Source organism: Camponotus vicinus, unplaced genomic scaffold (assembly GCF_025532165.1).
Source record: "Camponotus vicinus isolate PSW18456_S1 unplaced genomic scaffold, iyCamVici1.0 SCAF_9, whole genome shotgun sequence".
In the NCBI taxonomy this organism is placed as follows: Eukaryota; Metazoa; Arthropoda; class Insecta; order Hymenoptera; family Formicidae; genus Camponotus; species Camponotus vicinus.
Window position 1 is genome coordinate 11,252,639 of NW_028141981.1, and position 15,926 is coordinate 11,268,564.

Genomic DNA, 15,926 nt, shown 5'->3' on the forward strand with positions numbered 1-15,926 from the left:
ATGACTAAGGGCAAGGCTATTGCAACGAGAAGCTTTCTAAACAAACTTACTCCCTTTATAGATCAACAGGGCATCCTCAGGATCGGTGGACGGCTAAAGCATTCCCTGCTGGCTTATGACGCGAAGCACCCAGTAATCTTGCCACAAAGCTCACGCTTAACAAGACTCGTCGTCGAGGCTTTCCATCGACGGACACTGCATGGTGGGGTGCAGTTAATACTCGGCTCCATCCGCCAGCTCTACTGTATACCTAGAGGTAGGGCTTTAGTCAAGTCCGTATTGTAGCGCTGCATCTTCTGTGTGTGATGGCGGGCGGCCACGCCGCCACAGCTAATGGGTGGACTGCCTTTCCGAAGAGTGACTCTAGCTAGGCCATTCCTAAATACGGGCGTCGACTACGCAGGATCTCTGATGTTGAGAGCGTCTAAGGGTCGCGGCCACCGAGCATACAAGGGATTCCTCGCTATCTTCGTCTGCTTAAGCACGAAGGCGGTTCATTTGGAAATGGTCTCGGACTACACTGCCGAAGCCTTTCTCACCGCGTTGCGACGTTTCACCGCTCGCTGAGGTCTATGTCACAGCATTATCAGCGATTGCGGCACCAACTTCATTGGAGCGGATAAGCAACTCCGAGAATTCTTCTCTGCTGGAAACCCGGAGCTACGACGTGTTGCCGATCAGCTCGCCATCGACAGAATCCATTGGCGCTTCAACCCTCCTTCAGCTCCGCACTTCGACGGTCTTTGGGAAGCTGTGGTCAAACCAGTGAAACACCACTTTCACCGAGTATTGAGAGAGACTTCGCTCTCATACGAGGAAATGAGCACGCTACTCGCCCAAGTGGAAGCGTGCTTGAATTCAAGGCCACTTCAGGTTTTGTCCGACAATCCCAACGATGTTACTGCCCTTATGCCAGGACTTTTTAATCGGCACGGAATTCAATACCGTGTCCGAAGCCAGCCTGACGGATACGCCAATCAATCGCTTCTCGAGGTGGCAGCTACTCCAAAAAATGCGCGACCATTTCTGGGAAAGATGGTCAAAGGAGTATATACACTCTCTTCTTCAACTTCTAAAATGATAGACATCGAACAACGAGATCCGGATCGGTCGGCTTTGTCTCATCAGGAAGGAGAATACACTGCCCACTCGTTGGCCTCTCGCCTGAATCATCGAAGATGATTCATCCTGGCATCGATGGCCTCATCTGTGGCACAGCATCTTCGAAGCTCAAACGTCGCGTCGCAAAGATCGTCCTCCTGCCTGATTGTGCAGCCGGAGAGGAAGAAGCACCTTCAGAGGCCGTGACCGATACTTAGCTACATCCGCGCCTCTACATGTAAAAGAACACACTATCAAAAGAAAAGGAGATATTAGATTTAAGTATCAAATGTAATATCACATTGTATTAATGCGTAGGCTAATGAGCCCGTCGATAGAGTCTCTTACTCGTTTGGCGTGACGTTAACATAATTGAATCAGGATCGTGTCAATTTTATCTTATTCTTAGTCTTAATTCGCGATCTCTCAAAAAAAAGATCGAAAACCTTTCCTTTCATTATCTTTCGTTTCTCTTTTAAAATGAATCGATATTGATCCCTACGCGATTGTATAATTATCCTTCCTCCGACTACTAATTATCATTCAAATTAAATTTACGCTAAATCTGATATCCCATTACAACCGCGGATTAATTACGATTGTCAAATAATACTTTATTTCTAGCGTAAACGCGTCTCTTATAAGGAAGGCTCGATTCACGAAAATATCGGTCAACGCGCTATAAATAGATCAGCTGTTATTTTACTGCGTGACACTCGCTGCCCCTTCTTCCTAGGACCGACTATAGTTAACACATACTCGCGAAATCAGGTTAAATCTATGGTTAGATGCACTCTGTACCTACACAGTCTTGATTATCCGACCAGCTCTCCTCTCCATTGAAGATTGCACACACTTGATTGCACTCACTGCACACTCACTAAAACTGATCGCGTCACAGTGACTAGTCGTAGGGACGGTCCATGGACAGGCTCGCCCGAGTATTTACAAATTAGCAATTTCGCCAACCGCGGTTGCCGAGGCGAGCGGTATGTCTGAAAAATGCGATCTGGGAAAAAATAGAATTAAAAGGAGCACAATCATATTCGGCGCGTTAGTGACGTACGTCAGCACTAATGCTATTCACAAATCACGAGCTCGCTGCGTGCCGTCACCTCGCGCCTATCACGTCTCAGCGTTACATCACTGGCGCCCAATCATAGGCAGCCCCGAGTGCCTAAAGAGGCCCGCTACTTTACAAACAATTTTGCCCTTCGAGAAAAATCTATAATATCGAGACACGTTATGAAAAAACGGATCAGAAATACGTAATTTGTCAGTAAAATTCAGATCTTTCTCAAAAGACGTTTGATAAATACTGGGCGATGACAATGACTCGCACTTAAAAAAGACACTTCGTGACTGTTCGTACGGCCGTTTATTCCGTTGCTTGCAGATATAATCCAATTCAATACTTGTAATATTTGGTATATAACGTATAGTGTTAATTAAATTGTGCCATCTTGATAAAAGAATAGTCCTTTTTTTTTGAATTCCTATCAAGCTCTCGACTGTTTCTATCAATGCTCGTTCGCGCGCTTATTTTATTCTCGAACAAAGTATATTATATTATATGTCCGTATAAATAATAATACAGAGAAAGAGAAAAAACAGAAAGATACAATTTAATATAATAATTTTAAAATATAATAAATAGCGATTTTCCACACCACCGATGAGGTACCATCAATGGCGCGTTAGGTTTTTTAAAGTGGACCTTCGCCTGAAGCCATATCTTACCATTTTATATTATATATTATTTTATATAATATTTGTCATTTATATAAAGGTTTTTAAAATTGTTTTTAAAAATTTTTTAAATATTTTAAATTGTAAAATAAAATAATGCTCACAAAGTACAATTTACTTTATTTTGAACATTATTATTGCATATTATTAGTTGATGAAGTACTAGGAACATCAGCAGCATATAATGTTAAAATGCTTTTTTTTTAGGACAAGTAGAATATAAATTATCCGCTGACATGAGAGATAAATGTTCTGCATTAATCTTCATGTTTAGAACAGTTTCTTTTCTTGCTTTTAACGCTGATTTTAATACGCAACTAACATTTATACATGCGAACGAAAGTTTATTTCGTTTTTTGTTTTTATATCTGATAGCAAAGAAAACATTCTTTCTAGATCGGCATTTGAATTTGGAAGTGATCTAACAGCATTCAAAAGAGACTTCATATTGGGATATTTATATTTTAAAATTTCTTTCCACATTTCATCAAAATTTAATTTCGAAAAATATTCTTCTTCTGTTACTGTAAAATCTAGATGTAAAGTATGCCACTCTTTTTTTAAAGCATTTTCGTCAAACCACAATGCTACACAATGCTATGGTTGAATGAAAAGCCTTTAATTTTGATAAAAATTTATCTTTAATAGGCAATCTTTTATTAATTTCCTCGGCGGTAGTTACATAGAATTGCAGACAATTCTCTCGAATATTTCCAATTATGTCTACGTGTCCTTCTTTCATTAATTCTTCCAAATATTCCTCACATTCAATTCCTAGATTAATATCATTCAAAGATTTTTGATTTTCTTTTTCAGAAAATTGAAAATTATTACATACATTTTATATAAGTTCTGATTTCAAAAAATTTTTAGAAATTTTTATTAAAAATTCTAATGATTTTGGTTGTAACAAATGAATTCTTGTTTCCAGAGCTTGAAAAAATGCATTAAAAGAATTTAAAAAATTTAAACTATACTTTAAAAATAACAAATATGCTTTTACATCAGGATTTTGCATTATTGATAGTAAATATTCTCCTGTCTCTGTTTTTTCATTTATGATCATTTCGGTCAAAAAAAGCTTCATAGTATCCCAAAACTCGAGAAGTCTTACAACACATGAATGATAAGATAACCATGTTGTATTGGATAATTTTAAAATCTTACGGTTTGTTTCCTGAAAACATTCGCTAAATTTTTGATAAATAGCATGCTTAGGACTACCGTTAACATAATTTGCGATCTTTTTTAAAAATTCCTCGCAATATTTTGGTATTTTAGCACATGTAGCATATGCAGCCAATGTCGCAGAATGGCATAAACATGGAAATGTTAATAAATTTCTATTAAATTCTTCTAACTTTTTTTTGAATGAAAGATGTTTACCTGTCATGACAGATGCATTATCACATGACAAAGCAACAATATTCCCAAATGGAATATTTAATTTCCACATTTCGCATTTTAATGCATTAAATAATTTTTCCGCGCTGCTATTTTTCGCATCAATATTAATTAATTTTATTAATTGCGTGCGAATGTCTAATGTTTCAGAATCAACAAACCGTACAAGAAATGTTATCCATTTTTCATTAGAAATATCAGACGTTTCATCAATAAAAACAGAAAATTTAGTATTTTGAATGCTGTTGACCACGCAATCCGTCTCAACTGGAGATAATACATTTAAAATTATATTTTTAATTACATTTTGTTCGATCCATACTTATATTTTTCAACACTAGGATCTTTTCCTATTTGTTGAAAAAAATTGAGGACATCTTTTACCGTTTGATGCGAAATATTCTTATCAGCAATTAATGCGGCATATCGAATTTCTGCCGATATTTTTCGCTCTTCAAATGACAAAAAGAAGTAAGTCGTCTATTACGTTTATATCTTTGTCCATGTTCTTTGTTTCTGTTTTATTTTTTTTAGATATTTCTATATGTACTTCAGATTCTGCGTGACGATAAATGTGGGATAAACCACCAGTCATAGATTTATTACAAAATGAACAAGAAAATGTCATCAAAAAAGAATATATGTCATCTGATACTTTACATAACCATGGTTTAAATAATTCGATTTCTAGCCATTGTTGTTGAAATTTATATTTTTTGGGTATATTTTTATGTGAACTTCTATTATCATTATTTAGTAAAGATAAAGTATTTTCTTTATTATTATTATTTATATTTTCTTTATTATTATTTAAGTTATACGCAGAATTCGCTTGTTTTAAAACATATGTATTGCACGAAATATTTTTATTACATATGATGCAATGATAAAAGCTATCAACAGAAGATACTTTACATATCCAAGACTAATTCTATCACTAAGCCAAACTTCTTGAAAGCTTCGTTCAGGTTTCTTTCTTAATTCATTACTCATTTTTATGTACAACAAAAAATAAACGGAAACAAAAGATAAAGAAGAATAAAAGAAATGATAGTTAAAGAAAATGAAAATATATAGGAATTTTAAACAATCAGGACTTACAGTCACAATTGCTTCAGCTTCTTGGACACCAAGATTTCACACAACATACGTATAAAATATATTAACTAATACTCGTCACAAAACAACAAGATTATCTTAACAAGTGAATAGCGAAACGAATGCACGGTATACGAAACAAATGCCCTATAAGCACACAATATTCGTAGAATATTGTATAAATAATTATTATTAACTGTTAATATTTATACAATATTCTACGAATATTGTGTCTTATAGGGTGGAAAGATACCGAGCCTTCAGAGTTCATCATTCTATCAGGTTATAAACGTAACACGTTCTTATCTTCTCCACTCACTCAAAGGCCAATGCACGATCGCTCGAGTCGAGCCGGAAAATTCCGAAATCCGAGCCAAGCTGCTGTTTCCCTAACCTAATCTAACCTCAGTTGTGAGATTTCTTGGATACAAGCATCATGTCTCATAAGTAATAAATTACAAGTAATTAATATTGGTTACATTACACTAGTTTGAGAATCGGTTACAAACAGCAGAGTAGGTGAATCTGATAGACTTTTTGACGTTGAAAATAAATCTGGCCGCAGAATTTTATCAGCAGGTTTTCGAGTTATTTACAGTTAAACAATTCAAAAATGGCACTTTCGGTAAATTTCATGAATTTATTATGGAAGATCCTAATTGAAATATTTCTGCCAATGGCATCGTATAGTACTAGTCTTCAAACCTTTCAAACTCTACTACCTTTCAAAATCCATTTTCAATTGCCGTTGCACGATTTTTTTCGCTGAGATATACAAGTATGAAGTTATAAGAAATTTAACGTTAAAGAAAATTTATATACATAAGCATCAGTATGGCAGAGCCACCATAAGCATCAGTATGGCAGAGCTACCATCTTGAAATTTGAAAAAGCTTACATATATTAAATTCGGTTGTCCAAAAAAGTCCTGTAAAAATAGATCTCATACAGTTACACATTTTATGTGTGTGTGGTAAATTCTTCTAAATTTTCCTTTTTATTCCTTTTTATGTGTAACGTTCGATTTTTCCGTATTTCGGTCGGATCGCCGTCGGACAGCCATCGGAGTAGGTCGGGTTTGTTGATTGAATACATCGTAATTATGTGTAAAAGAAAATAGTTTATTATGTGATGATATACAAGCGCGCGCGCGCGTGTGTGTGTGTCGGATGCGCTTCCCGGATATTGAACCCGCGATATAATTTATTCTATACGCTAGGTTCGCATTCGCCGTATTTACGATCAATGCCGGCGGCCGGATCATGTGTTGCCGCAGGCTGCGTCGCGTTTTTGCGCGATGTTTTGACGCGACCGTCAGTTGAGCCGGGATTTAAATCGCGCTCGCCGTTTGTTAAATTCCGCTTAGTATGTGATGGTCGAGATTAGATGGATTTGCAGGATGCAACGCTGCGACGCTAGCAAGCGTTAGGGGCGGCTCGCGTTCCACCTCTTTATAATGCAGGCGTTGCAGGATGTACGAATGTAAGGATGCAACGATGCACTGGAAAGTGCCAATATCAATTGGCAGAGGCAGCTACCTTCACCCTACCTTCTGACTTCGCTTTGTGCTTTTTAGGAATCTCTCGTTTGCCTTCAGACTAGCTCGAGGATCGAAAGGATCTGGTCTCGATATGTCGCCGGAGGCCTGTTTTATACGTGGCTAATTACCTGCGTCGGCGTATTCGGTAATTACCCCCACCGGGCGGCGGTAAAACGGTTCGGTACGGTATTGGTCCGCCCAGGGAGGCTCGGGGTGCCGGGCGCGGGATCTCAGCCGGAATCGACTTCCGACGACAACGTAAACAATTACGTTGTTTTTAATCCCTATTTGTTTAATCGTTTAAAAATGGGCACTTTGCGCCTCTGCTTGTGCCTGACAAATGGCCTTCACTTGGACAGTACAATTGGACACGTTGCAAATGGACATGTTACAATTAGACACAAAACTTTACACACGGTTCAATTGGGCATCGTTCAGTTGCGCACCGTTTAAGTTCACACGTTCATTTGAACACAGAAATATACGCACTGTTTATTTGCACACCGTTCAGTTGCACACCGTTCATTTGGACACAGAAATATACGCACTGTTTATTTGCACACCGTTCAGTTGCACACCGTTCGTTTGCACACCGTTCAGTTGCGCACCGTTCGTTTGCACACCGTTCATTTGTACACAGAAAAATGCGCACCGTTTATTTGCACACCGTTCGTTTGCACACCGTTCATTTGTACACAGAAAGATGCGCACCGTTTATTTGCACACCGTTCAGTTGCGCACCGTTTGTTTGCGCATCGCTCAATTGCGCACCGCTCGTTTGCACACCGTTCAGTTGCGCACCGTTCGTTTGCACACCGTTTAGTTGCACACCGCTAAGTTGCACATCGTTTTAATAATTTAAATTTATATAGAATTTAATACAATTTAAGAGGATGCCGGAGTCGCAGCCGAACTCCGACGGGTAGGCGCCCTCATTTTAACATAACTAAAAGTGTCGGTACATTACCAACACTTATAGTTATGTTACCGACAGTATTGTCTAGAATAAAAAACATGCATATTTTAGAAAGAGCAATGTGAAAGCTTTTCTTTACATTGTGTTTAAATGTGTTTATTGGAACAAAAAATATGTTGCATTTTCGCTGCTCTATCGTCTCGCACAAGCAACGATTTTAGAGCACAAATCTATCTTTATTGCGTACATATTTAAACATAATTCTAATATCATTGCTCTCATTTAGCTATGTCTCTTTATATATATAATAAAAATATATTGTGAAAATATTTATAAATATTATATACTTATAAATTTTACGAATACGGTATTACATCAAACAATTTGCATAAAACATTTTATATTGTTAACTTTTGATTATATCGATTTAACAAACGTCGTACATAAATTGTAATTTGTAGAAAGTTATATGCAAATATCCTTTTTATTGTATATACAGAGTGTCGCAGAGTATTATAGCCGTATAAGCGTTTGTGAAGAAAGCGCAGTAAATTGAAAAAGTCCCATAGCATTTTACAATTATCGCAATAATAGAAATATTGAATAACATCGGACGAATGTGTATCTCTGTGTGTGTGTCTGAAAGAGAGAGAGAGAGAGAGAGAGAGAGAGAGAAAGAGAGAGAGAGAGAGAGAGAAACGCTCGGTCGTTCGAGCTATCGCACGGTCCAGCGTGTTAGACATTTTGTCGGCGCGCGGCAAGGGGAGGGACAGCAGGGCACGCCGCTACTATTGGTTACACTGTCATCGTTGCGCCGCGCTGTCCTTCCCCTTGCCGCGCGCCGACAAAATGTCTATCATGCAGACCGTGCGATAGCTCGAATGGCCGAGCGTTTCCTATTCATTTTGGAAAAGGCGACAGTCTATTTTCTGCTATAATTTTTAAAAAATGTTGCCTCATATATTTCACATCAGTGGAATATTTCTCTTTACAAGGATTTCCTCCTAAGGCTATCGTTGTAGCGAAAGCTGCAGCATAAATACCACAGCATATGCCATCAGGTTGTGTTTGAACCTTTTCAAATATTATATTGTTTTTATTTACTAGTGGATAACGGCGATTAATATAATTTTTTTCTTTAGGCACCAATTTATCGTATGTACAACCAGGTAAGCTATCGTACACTCGAAGCTTGGTGCCATAAAAAAAATACATCGCCAGTGGTCACTACAATTTCCTCCAATAATTTGTAAGCTTTTGTTACTACGACTTGCTACAATTATATGAGGGTATTCCAAATATAACACATTTTGGGTTTCAAAATGAGAATTATCTCTTATGACGCGTAAAAATCGGTCCAATGATTCATCATTTATTTTGCTATTTATAGGTAAAACATTATTCTTTACCAAATATAAAGGAGCAACTGAATTATCTAAAAATTGTTTTTGTTTTGCTACATCGTCTTCAGTTAGTTCTTTATTACTCGAGTAACTAACAACGATGCATTCGTCATCTTGTTCTGCACTCGGAGCAGTAACAATAGTTGCTTCCATTGGTAAAATATTCGAAATATTTATTTCAGATTCGAAACATTCATCTTTTTGGATAATGTTTTCGTCTTCTAAATTACATTGTCGAAGACTTTTTCGCTTAATTATTTTTTTGGCTGCTTCTTGTTGAGCTTCTATTATGTATCTTGGATTTCTAATTGGCATATGTCTATTATGCCAACTATCCAAGATTTCTGGAAGCATGCAATCATAATAGAAACGTGTTAAAAAGGGCAGCATTTTATTATTCCAAAATACATTATCTCTATTAACACGTACTATTTTCATGCTTTTTGGTGTCCATACAGCAAAAATACAATAATCTCGCTGCGTTACGTTTAATTGCCCTTGAATTTGATAGAAAAATCGATGATTCTCATTCATCTTATTTGGATTTTTCTTATTAAAGATGCCTTTTAGTTGAGGCAGTGTCTTTATGGCCTCTTCCGCTGTTAAATGCTCAGCTGATAGAGGACATTTTATTTCTACCAGACCATCTTTATCAATGAGTCCGTCAGGAGATGCACCTAAGCATGGATTTTCAATGTCAATGAATAATCCGCAAGTTTTAATCTCCTCTTTTAATGTTACGGCCAATTCTTCTTTCGCGATTTTTTCTCTCTCGCGACCATATTTCATAGCCGCGGTATCGATAGAAGAAGGAAATAATATATTCTTCACAATTACGGCGCAGGACGTTGTCGGTCTCATACGACATACGATTCCAAAATTAGACGCCGTTAACATTTCCTGTCTCAATGAGTGCCACAAATCAGATTCACTTTGCTCCATTGTATCACGTTCAATTTGTCTCCAATTTTTTCCATTTTCAAGCAACTTTTCCAAATGATTTTGTCGAAGTTGCTCAAAAACATAGGATGGGAGATCTGGTTTTTGTGATTGCGGGCCATAAAAACTATCTGTGCCTGATTCCCGCTTAAATTTTTTTTGCCTTCCATTCATTTCTCGAGATTCTCTGGTTCTTGCAACTTTTGCTTGTCGTCGCTCTTCCAAAGTCTCGATAATGGGAGGAACATTTTTACATATGCTTTTATGCACTTGCGTGAGAACTTGCTGTGTATTATATTGCACAACTTCCCCCGCAATTCTAGGGTTATAGGAGCCTCGATTACCAAAATTAATGCGCTTTCCACCAATTTCTTTGCAGATTATCGAATTGAAAGACTCTACAGGATTATTGGTTAATTTGAGCAACGAGCTATCGGAATAAGCGCTTAAATATATCATAGCACTCTCTACTTTTTGATAAAGACCGTGCAACTTGAGAAACGGTACATAATTTTTTTTCATTTCCTCAGCACAGTCACAAATACGACCGCGTTCTTGACATCGTTTATGTTCACCAAATATATGGCTAGAAATATTTAATATATCTTTTTGTAATTCCATAGCCTTATAATGGTCAGGTTGCTCTTCTTTTTTTCGTAAATCAATTGCTTTTATCACTTCTTTTCGTATCTTCAAAATGTTGCTTTTTACAACATTTCGTAGATAGACGAAACCACGCTTTCTATGCATTTTTTGCTGAGTTGTCTCTGCTACAATCATCAACTTTTTGCACAGATTGCGAAGCAAATGATTTGTACATTCAATTTTTTTAACGGTAACCATTTGTTCGCGATATGGTCTGCAATCAATGATGGTCTGATATACGCTGCTATCACCATCGGCAATAACTGTTCTATAGATTATTCCATGCATTTCTAGGCTACTTTTAAAGCCTTCTGCAATGGCGTCGCTCTCCATACTCGTGGAGCTTGCGTTACGATCGAAATTTTTGTAACACTTATGGTGTCTTGGTTCGATTCTACTTCTTTCTGCCATATCACATATCGTGCAAAATTTATTGCGGACGCCGACAAAAAGGATCTTTTTTGTGCGGTAACCAATTATAGCACCAACGCCGGAAAGAGAATCGTAGGCGTTGCCGTACGATCTCTTCATCCAACTACCATCCGCTATAACAGTTATATACGGAATACCGTTTATTGTTTCTTTTCTTTCGAGAGCGAGTTGCTTTTCAACATCGCCAGCTATTTTCATATTTTCCATAGCTGTTTCCTCGAAATCATCGATAACATTTTCTCGATATTTTATGTAAGTTTTATCAGACATACATGGAATGTTCATAGCTGCACACAGCTCTTCCAATTGGGCAAAACCAATTCCAACTGTAATAGTTCCTGCTACAGCAGCCGTATTTATGTCCAATGTTTTCGGATCTGTGGGTTCTGACCAGATGTTAGCTTCATAATTGCACATTTGGCACTTGAAGAACAATTGCGTCATGAATCCACGGCGATAAGAATTAACGAGTTTCCAATCTTTAAATTGGCACTCTATTCCTTTCGCATGGTTATCAAAGGTTCTGTGGATTTCATTCCACATAAAAGAAATGTCGACAATGCGACGGCCCTCAGGCATACTTTCCTGGATACCATTTGTATCAAGAGGGCCATTTTCAATAACAAAATTTTCGTTATTGTCGCATAGTTCAATATTCTGATTATCTACTTCTGATAACATACCTGTATTTGAAGTAGACTCTAGGCGCTGCATTATTTGGGTACCAAGTTTTGAATCCATCATATCGGAAAGTTTTACCGATTTTTTAAAATCAATGGATTCATCCCTGGTACCCTTAATGCTGCTGGAGTCATTTGTCTCTTCACAACTTTGTAATAGCTTCAGTAACTGTCGCCTGTAAAGAAAAATAAATGGATTAGTATTTACAAAAATTAATAGTTATAATAATAATATATGTCACATTATTTTTATCATTTCATGTAATTTTGAAAAAATAAAACCTCTCAAAAATGAGTACAGTCCTTTGCTTATCCATCTTTAACTAATTACTATAGAAAATTAAGTATAATATGATAAATGTAAGTATTATATGATGCAAATAGATTATGTTTTTATAACATAAATGTCTCTTTAATATTTTCTAACAACCAGAGCACACATGCAAACCGCATCTGGTGTGAAATATTTCTTCAAACAGCCAGCTCACGAATAGATCGCCTCTGGGATAAAATATATTTCTAACAACCAGAGCGCACATGCAAACCGCATCTGGTGTGAAACATTTCTTCAAACAACCAGCTCACGAATAGATCGCCTCTGAGATAAAATGTATTTCTAACAACCAGAGCGCACATGCAAACCGCATCTGGTGTGAAACATTTCTTCAAACAACCAGCTCACGAATAGATCGCCTCTGGGATAAAATATATTTCTAACAACCAGAGCGCACATGCAAACCGCATCTGGTGTGAAACATTTCTTCAAACAACCAGCTCACGAATAGATCGCCTCTGGGATAAAATATATTTCTAACAACCAGAGCGCACATGCAAACCGCATCTGGTGTGAAACATTTCTTCAAACAACCAGCTCACGAATAGATCGTTTCTGGGACTAACTACTATTATATAATACTATACATTTTTAATTAAGTTGTAAAGATAAGCAAAAGACTGTGTTATTACTTTTCTGACCTTATTTTTCGAAATTACACACATATACATACACATATACATATACGGGGTGAGGAAAAAAGATTGGAACCCGAAATATCTCGAAAAATATAAGTTTTATAGAAAATTGTTTCAGATAAATATTGTACGGTTTAAAAAGATTTATTTACTGATCTTATCAGTTTGACCTTGGGTGGCGTCGTCAAGGTCAGGACAAAGTCACCTTGAATGTTTTAAATGAAACTCCTTTTTTTCCATTACATATTCTTGTAGCTTGCCTAGAGAGCTTTTCAAAACACTATAATTAAATAATTTTTTATTCAGTACTTTTTGAGTTATGAGACTTGAAATAATTTCTTAAATTTACATAAACCATATAATATCTCGTAAAATATTCACTGTTCGATGATCTTACCTTAATACTTTAATGTACAAAATAATGAGAGGAATCAATTGGTGTAAAGAAAACACATAGTTGTTTCGAAGAAAAAAAATTTAATTTGCAATTAACAATTACATTTTTTTTTTCGAAACAATTATGTTTTCTTTACACCAATTGATTCCTCTCATTATTTTGTACGTAGAAGTATTAAGGTAAGATAATCGAAAAATGAATATTCTACAAGATATTTTACGGTTTATGTAAAATTAAGAAATTATTTCAAGCCTCATAACTCAAAAAGTACTTAACGAAAAGGTACTTAATTATAGTGTTTTGGAAAGCTCTCGAGATAAGCTACAACAATATGCAATGAAAAATAGTAGGTTTCATTTAAGAAATTAAAGGTGGCCTTTATGTGACCTTTAAATGACTATCCAAGGTCAAATTTTTGCCACCATCTTCTATCCCCCTCGAATTCAAGCAACTTTTATTTGAAACATTTTGTTGTACATTGAAAAATAAAAAAGTTATTGGGGTGGGGAACTTAAAATGGCTCACCCTGTATATTTAAACCTTGCACCTTTTTAAACCCTACAACATTTGTATGAAACAATTTTCTATAAAACTTATATTTTTCGAAATATTTCGGGGTTCCGACCTTTTTTCCTTATCCTGTATATATGTATGAAATTTATATCTTGAATAATATAATGTTAAATTAATTAATTTTTTCTAATAAAATTGACTTTATTTAAGAAATATTAACAATAAAACGGAAATTAGTATATAAAAATATTAATAAACAACATGTAACCTAATGATATTATTAAAAAGGTGCTTATGTAAATATACAATATTTTGAACATTTATTTGCTTTAATTTTAAATTCATGTTACGAAGATAATCTGTAAGAAATATATATGATAAATTAAATAAAATTTAATTTATAATTTAAAAACATGAAAGTTAAATAATTTATATAATTTTAATAATGTATAATAAAAATTTATTACATTTAAAATTAAGTTCATTTTGCATTAATCTTACAAAACATAAAAATTAATTTGAAGCAATATGTAAACTTATAAATAACTTACAAATAAGAGTGTAATGAAATATAAATAATTTCCTTTTAATAAAGATATATTTATGCTCATTATAATCGTATAAAAATGAAATAAAGTAATAAAGTGATATAAATAAAGTAATAATAAGCGTTATATTAATATTAATAAATAAGCTACACAGAATAATTTGGTTAAATTAATAAAAAAATCTTTGGCTTATCTATTAATATTTATACACCGACTTATCAGTATTTTTATTTATTTTATTTAATTTTAATTTTTAATTTAATGTATTATTGGGTGTAATGAATTTGTAATATTTTGTTGACATTACGCTAAAGAGGGATCAAATATAATCCGAAATGTTCGTAATTTTTTTAATTTATAAATGTACGAGTAATCAGAAAGAAGGACGTGTTGTGTCTTCTCTGCGCTCCAATTAACGCGCTGTGGCTCTGATTTGCCAATTTTGATTTATTTAATTTAATTTTAGTTATTACTATTTCAGCCAAATTTTAATTTTATTTATTTTTAATTTAAATTAGATCAATGCTTATTTTAATTTTTGTTAATAAATACATTATTTTTATTTTTAAATTATTTTTTTTTAATAAAGTATATATAAAATTAAATACATATAATATAAATTAAATTTTTTACAATAATTTTATTTTATTGTTAAATAATAATAAATTTATATATATTTACATTATATTAGATATTCATATTATATAGTTTTAATAATAGTAAAATTTGTACTGAATGTATTTCATTAATAATATATTTAATATTTAGAATTAAATTTTTGAAAAAGTTCCTATAATTTATATATATAATTACACTATAAGCGATTTCTATACATTTTGCATTACTTAGTATAATAGAAAATAAATATAGCAAACAATAGAAAAAAATATTTTACGAAAATAATAAACAAAATTATATTTTATTAAAATATTTTATTTTTTAAAATTATATTTTGTCAATTATGTAAATTTAAACATATATTATAAATAAAAATTAAGATACTTTAATATGATGTCTATTGATATTATTTATAAGTTTTAAGAATAAAATAAAATAATAAAATAATAAATTTGTTATATCAGAATATATCTATTATAAATATATTAAAGAAATATAATAATGTAATTATTATTATAATTTAATTTTCATATATAATTTTCAAATTATATTTAAAATTTTTAAAATGTTTAATTTTTAAATTATTATATATATTCGTTGTTTATTTATTTAAAATATATAAATAATGTAATTATAATCAAATATTAATAAACTTTCTGGTCAAATACTATTAAAATTTATTTTAAAAAATTATTACGTATTTACATTAAATTATTTTATAGTTTCATAAGAATTATTAAATTGCAAATTTAAAAAAAAATTTGAAAATAAAAATTAAAATATTTAAATAAAACATTAGTAGGATTTATATAACATTAGATGTATTTATTTAACTTTGCAAGCTTAAAATTTAGATGAAAATAACTTAAAATCTTAAAACAAAAATTTAATTTAAAATTGTTAATAGAAAATTGTATATTTTATAAATATTAATATATTTTATATTTAAAAAAAATTCTGATATAATACAA

General features: G+C 33.6%; 1 protein-coding gene and 1 pseudogene across 1 annotated transcript; one reads left to right on the forward strand and one right to left on the reverse strand.

Annotated features, from left to right (window-relative positions):
- LOC145977283 (uncharacterized) lies at positions 1-1,182 on the forward strand. Its single transcript, XM_083109144.1, has 2 exons — positions 1-272; positions 582-1,182. The coding sequence occupies exons 1-2, from the start codon at positions 1-3 to the stop codon at positions 1,180-1,182; spliced, it is 873 nt and encodes a 290-aa protein (XP_082965270.1).
- A 7,526-nt stretch (positions 1,183-8,708) lies between these two features.
- LOC145977527 (uncharacterized) lies at positions 8,709-12,004 on the reverse strand (annotated as a pseudogene).
- Between the last annotated feature and the right edge of the window lie 3,922 nt (positions 12,005-15,926).